Source organism: Lipotes vexillifer, unplaced genomic scaffold (genome assembly GCF_000442215.2).
Source record: "Lipotes vexillifer unplaced genomic scaffold, Lipotes_vexillifer_v1.1 scaffold333, whole genome shotgun sequence".
Taxonomy (NCBI): Eukaryota; Metazoa; Chordata; class Mammalia; order Artiodactyla; family Lipotidae; genus Lipotes; species Lipotes vexillifer.
In genome coordinates, this window is record NW_006790633.1 from 753,204 (window position 1) to 760,912 (window position 7,709).

Below are 7,709 nucleotides of genomic sequence, written 5' to 3' on the forward strand. Positions count from 1 at the left end.
TTCCATTTCTCTAGGAGGTGGGTCAAAAAGGATCTTGCTGTGATTTATGTCATAGAGTGTTCTGCCTATGTTTTCCTCTAAGAGTTTGATAGTGTCTGGCCTTACATTTAGGTCTTTAATCCATTTTGAGCTTATTTTTGTGTATGTTGTTAGGGAGTGTTCTAATTTCATTCTTTTACATGTAGCTGTCTAGTTTTACCAGCACCACTTATTGAAGAGGCTGTCTTTTCTCCACTGTATATTCTTGCCTCCTTTATCAAAGATAAGGTGACCATATGTGCGTGGGTTTATCTCTGGGCTTTCTGTCCTGTTCCATTGATCTGTCTTTCTGTTTTTGTGCCAGTACCATACTGTCTTGATTACTGTAGCTTTGTATTATAGCCTGAAGTCCGGGAGCCTGATTCCTCCGGCTCCGTTTTTCTTTCTCAAGATTGCTTTGGCTATTTGGGGTCTTTTGTGTTTCCATACAACTTGTGAAATTTTTTGTTCTAGTTCTGTGAAAAATACCAGTGGTAGTTTGATAGGGATTGCAATGAGTCTGTAGATTGCTTTGGGTAGTAGAATCATTTTCACAATGTTGACTGTTCCAATCCAAGAACATGGTATATCTCCCCATCTATTTGTATCATCTTTAATTTCTTTCATCAGTGTCTTATAATTTTCTGCATACAGGTCTTTTGTCTTCTTAGGTAGGTTTACTCCTATATATTTTATTCTTTTTGTTGCAGTGGTAAATGGGAGTCTTTTCTTAATTTCACTTTCAGATTTTTCATCATTAGTGTATAGGAATGCAAGAGATTTCTGTGCATTAATTTTGTATCCTGCTACTTTACCAGATTCATTGATTACCTCTAGTAGTTTTCTGGTAGCATCTTTAGGATTCTCTGTCTACACATCTCTATGTATCACGTCATCGGCAAACAGTGACAGCTTTACTTCTTTTCAGATTTGGATACCTTTTATTTCTTTTTCTTCTCTGATTGCTGTGGCCAAAACTTCCAAAACTATGTTGAATAATAGTGGTGAGAGTGGGCAACCTTGTCTTGTTCCTGATCTTAGTGGAAATGGTTTCAGTTTATTACCATTGAGGATGATGTTGGATGTGGGTTTGTCATAGATGGCCTTTATTATGTTGAGGAAATTTCACTCTATGCCTACTTTCTGGAGGGTTTTTATCATAAATGGGTGTTTAATTTTGCCAAAAGCTTTCTCTGCATCTATTGAGAGGATCATATGGTTTTTCAGCTTGATAATTTGGTGTATCACAGATTGATTTGCATATATTGAAAAATCCTTGCATTCCTGGAATAAACCCCATTTGATCATGGTGTATGATCCTTTTAATGTGCTGTTGGATTCTGTTTGCTAGTATTTTGTTGAGGATGTTTGCATCTATGTTCATCAGTGATATTGGCCTGTAGTTTTCTTTCTTTGTGACATCCTTGTCTGGTTGTGGTATCAGGGTGATGGTGGCCTCGTAGAATGAGTTTTGGAGTGTTCCTCCTTCTGCTGTATGTTGGAAGAGTTTGAGAAGGATAGGTGTTAGCTCTTCTCTAAATGTTTGATAGAATTCACCTGTGAAGCCATCTGGTCCTGGGCTTTTGTTTGTTGGAAGGTTTTTAATCACAGTTTCAATTTCAGTGCTTGTGATTGGTCTGTTCATATTTTCTATTTCTTCCTGGTTCAGTCTCGGCAGTTTGTGCATTTCTAAGAATTTGTCCATTTCTTCCAGATTGTCCATTTTATTGGCATAGAGCTGCTTGTAGTAATCTCCCATGATCCTTTGTATTTCTGCCGTGTCAGTTGTTACTTCTCCTTTTTCATTTCTAATTCTATTGATTTGAGTCTTCTCCCTTTATTTCTTGATGAGTCTGGCTAATGGTTTATCAATTTTGTTTATCTTCTCAAAGAACCAGCTTTTAGTTTTATTGGTCTTTGCTATCATTTCCTTCATTTCTTTTTCATTTATTCCTGATCTGATCTTTATGATTTCTTGCCTTCTGCCGATTTTGGGGTTCTTTTGTTCTTCTTTCTCTAATTGCTTTAGGTGCAAGGTTAGGTTGTTTATGTGAGATGTTTCTTGTTTCTTAAGGTAGGATTGTATTTCTATAAACTTCCCTCTTAGAACTGCTTTTGCTGCATCCCATAGGTTTTGGGTCATCATGTTTTCATTGTCATTTGTTTCTAGGTATTTTTTGATTTGCTCTTTCATTTCTTAAGTGATCTTCTGGTTATTAAGTATAGCTTCCATATGTTTGTATTTTTGTATTAAGTTTGTATTAAGTTTATTAAGTTTTGTATTAAGTTTATTAAGTTTGTATCATGTTTAGCCTCCATGTGTTTGTATTTTTTACAGCTTTTTTCCTGTAATTGATATCTAGTCTCATAGCGTTGTGGTCAGAAAGATACATAATACGATTTCAGTTTTCTTAAATACCAAGGCTTGATTTGTGACCCAAGATATGATCTATCCTGGAGAATGTTCCATGAGCACTTGAGAAAAATGTGTATTCTGTTGTTTTTGATGGAATGTCCTATAAATGTCAATTAATTCCATCTTGTTTAATGTATCATTTAAAGCTTGTGTTTCCTTATTTATTTTCATTTTGGATGATCTGTCCATTGGTGAAAATGGGGTGTTAAAGTCCCCTACTATGATTGTGGTACTGTCGATTTCCCCTTTTATGGCTGTTAGTATTTGCCCTATGTATTGAGGTGCTCCTGTGTTGGGTGCATAAATATTTACAATTGTTATATCTTTTTCTTGGATTGATCCCTTGATCATTGTGTAATGTCCTTCTTTCTCTCTTGTAGTAGTCTTTTTTTAAAGTCTATTTTGTCTGATATGAGAATTGCTACTCCAGCTTTCTTTTGATTTCCATTTGCTGGAATATCTTTTTCCATCCCCTCACTTTCAGTCTGTATGTGTCCCTAGGTCTGAAGTGGGTCTCTTGTAGACAGCATATATACGGGTCTTGTTTTTGTATCCATTCAGCCAGTCTATGTCTTTCGGTTGGAGCATTTAATCCATTTACATTTAAGGTAATTATCGATATGTATGTTCCTATGACCATTTTCTTAATTGTTTTGGGTTTGTTATTGTAGGTCTTTTCCTTCTCTTGTGTTTCCTGCCTAGAGAAGTTCCTTTAGCATTTGTTGTAAAGTTGGTTTGGTGGTGCTGAATTCTCTTAGCTTTCGCTTGTCTGTAAAGGTTTTAATTTCTCTGTCAAATCTGAATGTGATCCTTGCTGGTTCGAGTAATCTTGGTTGTAGATTTTTCTCCTTCATCAGTTTAATATGTCTTGCCACTCCCTTCTGGCTTGCAGAGTTTTTGGTGAAAGATCAGCTGTTAACCTTATGGAAATTCCCTTGTGTGTTATTTGTTGTTTTTCTCTTGCTGCTTCTAATATTTTTTCTTTGTATTTAATTTTTTTTTTCTTTTCTTTTCTTTTTGCGGTACATGGGCCTCTCACTGCTGTGGCCTTTCCCATTGTGGAGCACAGGCTCCGGATGCACAGGCTCAGCAGCCATGTCTCACGGGCCCAGCCGCTCCGCGGCATGTGGGATCTTTCCAGACCGGGGCACGAACCCCGTGTCCCCTGCATTGGCAGGCGGACTCCCAACCACTGTGCCACCAGGGAAACCATGTATTTAATGTTTGATAGTTTGATTAGTATGTGTCTTGGCATGTTCCTCCTTGTATTTATCCTGTATGGGACTCTCTGTGCTTCCTGGACTTGATTAACTATTTCCTTTCCCAAATTAGGGAAGTTTTCAACTATAATCTCTTCATATATTTTCTCAGTCCCTTTCTTTTTCTCTTCTTCTTCTGGGGCCCCTATAATACGAATGTTGGTGCGTTTAATGTTGTTCCAGAAGTCTCTGAGACTGTCCTCAATTCTTTCATTCTTTTTTCTTTATTCTGCTCTGCGGTAGTTATTTCCACTATTTTATCTTCCAGGTCACTTATCCGTTCTTCTGCCTCAGTTATTTTGCTACTGACCCCTTCTAGAGAATTTTTAATTTCATTTATTGTGTTTTTCATCATTGTTTGTTTCCTCTTTAGTTCTTCTAGGTCCTTGGCAAATGTTTCTTGCATTTTCTCTTCTATTTCCAAGATTTTGGATCATCTTTAATATCATTATTCTGAATTCTTTTTCAGGTAGACTGCCTATTTCCTCTTCATTTGTTAGGTCTGTTGGGTTTTTACCTTGCTCCTTCATCTGCTGTGTGTTTTTCTGTCTTTTCATTTTGCTTATCTTACTGTGTTTGGGGTCTCCTTTTCGCAGGCTGCAGGTTCGTAGTTCCCGTTGTCTTTGGTGTCTGTCCCCAGTGGCTAAGGTTGGTTCAGTGGGTTGTGTAGGCTTCCTGGTGGAGGGAACTAGTGCCTGTGTTCTGGTGGATGAGGCTGGATCTTGTTTTTCTGTTGGGCAGGTCCACGTCTGGTGGTGTGTTTTGGGGTGTCTGTGGTCTTATTATGATTTTAGGCAGCCTGTCTGATAATGGATGGGGTTGTGTTCCTGTCTTGCTAGTTGTTTGGCATAGGATGTCCAGCACTGTAGCTTGGTGGCTGTTGAGTGCAGTTGGGTCTTGGTGTTGAGATGGAGATTTCTGGGAGATTTTTGCCTTTTGATATTATGTGGTGCTGGGAGGTCTCTTGTGGATCAGTGTCCTGAACTTGGCTGTCCCACCTGAGAGGCACAGCCCTGACGCCTGGCTGGAGCACAAAGAGCCCATCATCCACACGGCTCAGAATAAAAGGGAGAAAAGAAAGAAAGAAAGAAGAAGATAAAATAAAATAAAGTAAAATAAAATAAAGTCATTAAAATTAAAAGTAAAAATAATTATTAAAAATTTTTTAAATTAATTAAAAAAAAAGAATGAAAGAAAGAAAGAAGAGAGCAACCAAACCAAAAACCAAATCCAACAATGATAACAAGTGCTCAAAACTATACTAGGAAAAAAAGAAAATGGACAGACAGAACCCTAGGACAAATTGTAAAAGCCAAGCTATACAGACAAAATCACACACAGAAGCATACACATACAAAAAGAGAAAAAGGGAAAAAATATATATATATGTATCGTTGTTCCCAAAGTCCACCTCCTCAATTTGGGTTGATTCGTTTGTCTATTCAGGTGTTCCACAGATGCAGGGTGCATCAAGTTGATTGTGGAGCTTTAATCCGCTGCTTCTGAGGCTGCTGGGAGATTTCCCTTTCTTTTCTCTGTTCGCACAGTTCCCAGGGTTCAGGTTTGGATTTGGCCCCGCCTCTTTGTGTAGGTCGCCTGAGGGCATCTGTTCCCGCTCAGACAGGATGAGGTTAAAGGAGCAGGTGATTCGGGGGTCTCTGGCTCACTCAGGCCAGGGGTAGGGAGGGTCACGGAGTGCAGGGCGAGCCTGTGGCGGCAGAGGCCGGTGTGACGTTGCACCAGCCTGAGGCGCGCCGTGCGTTCTCCCGGGGAAGTTGTCCCTGGATCCCGGGACCCTGGCAGTGGCGGGCTTCACAGTCTCCGGGGAGGTGAGGTGTGGAGAGTGACCTGTGCTGCACACAGGCTGCTTGGTGGCGGCAACAGCAGCCTTAGCGTCTCATGCCTGTCTCTGGGGTCCGCGCTTTTAGCCGCGGCTCGCGCCCGTCTCTGGAGCTCCTTTAAGCAGCGCTCCTAATCCCCTCTCCTTGCGCACCAGGAAACGGAGGCAAGAAAAAGTCTCTTGTCTGTTTGGCAGCTCCAGACTTTTCCTGGAGTCCCTCCCGGCTAGCCGTGGTGCACTAACCCCTTCAGGCTGTGTTCACGCCGCCAACCCCAGTCCTCTCCCTGGGATCTGACCTCCGAAGCCCGAGCCTCAGCTCCCAGCCCTGCCCGCCCCGGCGGGGAGCAGACAACCCTCTCGGGCTGGTGAGTGCCGGTCGGCCCCGATCCTCTGTGCGGGAATCTCTCCGCTCTGCCCTCCGCACCCCTGTGGCTGCGCTCTGCTCCGCGGCTCCGAAGCTTCCCCGCTCCGCCCCCCGCAGTCTCCGCCCGCAAAGGGGCTTCTGGTGTGTGGAAACCTTTCCTCCTTCACAGCTCCCTCCCACTGGTGCAGGTCCTGTCCCTATTCTTTTGTCTTTTTTTTCTTTTGCCCTACCCAGGTAGGTGGGCAGTTTCTTGCCTTTGGGGAGGTCTCAGGTCTTCTGCCAGCGTCCAGTGGGTGTTCTGTAGGAGTTGTTCCACATGTAGATGTATTTCTGATGTATTTGTGGGGAGGAAGGTGGTTTCCATGTCCTACTCTTACGCCATCTTGAAGCTCCTCCACAAATAAAGTTTTATTAGAACTCTCGCTTGTTTACATATTGCCTGTGGCTGCTTTAGCAGTACAGTTGCAGAGTTGAGTAATTGCAACGTAGTAGACTTTTGTTCTACAAAGCCTAGAATATTTAATATCTGCCCCTTATAGAAAAAATTGCCAGCCTCTGATGTAGGGGATGTTGTGCACTTCATTTTGCTTTGAATCAGAGGGCACATAATATCCAGATCTACTCTGATCCCTCCATTGAACTCCTATACCCTCCGCCTGGACAGAAAATGATCTGCGTAGTGTTATTTTCACCTGACATGGATGTCCAGTTCTTCATCCATCTTTCGCTGAATAATGGTTTTAACATCAATTTTTAATTCTTACGCAAGTCAGTAATTTCATTATGAGTTTCCAAATGATGGTTTTCTCCTTCCTTCATTTTGTTCACATTTGTTAGCTGTTATTCTCCTGTAAAGTGGAACTTTTCCTCATCAGCTGGTACTATTTAAGTAACTTGAAATAAGTTCCTTTTGGAAAAGCCAAATTATGGCATAATTTTTTCTCTTTTATTACCAGTGTTCAAAGTCAGGCTATTCATTGTTTTCTTACTTTAGATCTCTGAATACCTTGTGCATTCACATAATTCAAAATTCAAAATATGTAAAAGGTATGCTATAAAAATTCTCCGTCTTGCCTTTGTCCCCCGCCCAAGGCAACCTCTATTAGTTTTTTCTCTTCCTTCTCAGAGTATTTCATGCCTATATAAGCTAGTTCATGTATATACTTTTCCCCCATTTTTATACAAATGATTGTATATACTGCACACTATTCTACATGTCTCTTTTTTACTCTAACAACGTACCCTGGAGATCTTTTTATATTCGACCATAAAAAGCCTTCTCATTCCTTTTGTTTGTTTGTTTCTTTTTTGCGGTACGTGGGCCTCTCACTGTTGTGGCCTCTCCTGTTGCAGAGCACGGGCTCTGGACGCACAGGCTCAGCAGCCACGGCTCACGGGCCTAGCCGCTCCGCGGCATGTGGTATCTTCCCAGACCGGGGCATGAACCCCGGTCCCCTGCATCACCAGTCAGACGCTCAACCACTGCACCACCAGGGAAGCCCCTCATTCCTTTTTTTAAGCTGCATCATGCACCATGGAAATAACCATAATTAATTTAGCCCACCCTATTGATAAATATTTCAGTTGTTTCCAGTGTTCTGCTACTGGGCAGATGAATCCCTTTTAAATGGATAAAAGCAGCAGGGGCCATGAGTTCCCAGTCCTAAGGCATCCATCCCACCCTCAAGGACCTTCTGAGGAGGCCTCCCAGCTCTCCAGTGACCACTGGAGACAGTGGCGATTGTACCCAGAGAGCCCCCAGAGCACCTTGTGAGAAATCAGAGACCTCCAGGGGAAAGAGCGCCAGCGTCC

At 41.8% G+C, this 7,709-nt stretch overlaps 1 protein-coding gene across 1 annotated transcript in view; it reads left to right on the top strand.

The window, feature by feature from the left end:
• Positions 1-7,709, top strand: part of SCPEP1 (serine carboxypeptidase 1) — a 45,380-nt gene that overhangs the window by 13,932 nt on the left and 23,739 nt on the right. Inside the window, exons 6-8 of the mRNA XM_007463880.1 lie at positions 856-886; positions 4,352-4,357; positions 6,181-6,190. Coding sequence (XP_007463942.1) covers positions 856-886; positions 4,352-4,357; positions 6,181-6,190 — 47 coding nt within the window. The remainder of the gene's footprint in view (positions 1-855; positions 887-4,351; positions 4,358-6,180; positions 6,191-7,709) is intronic.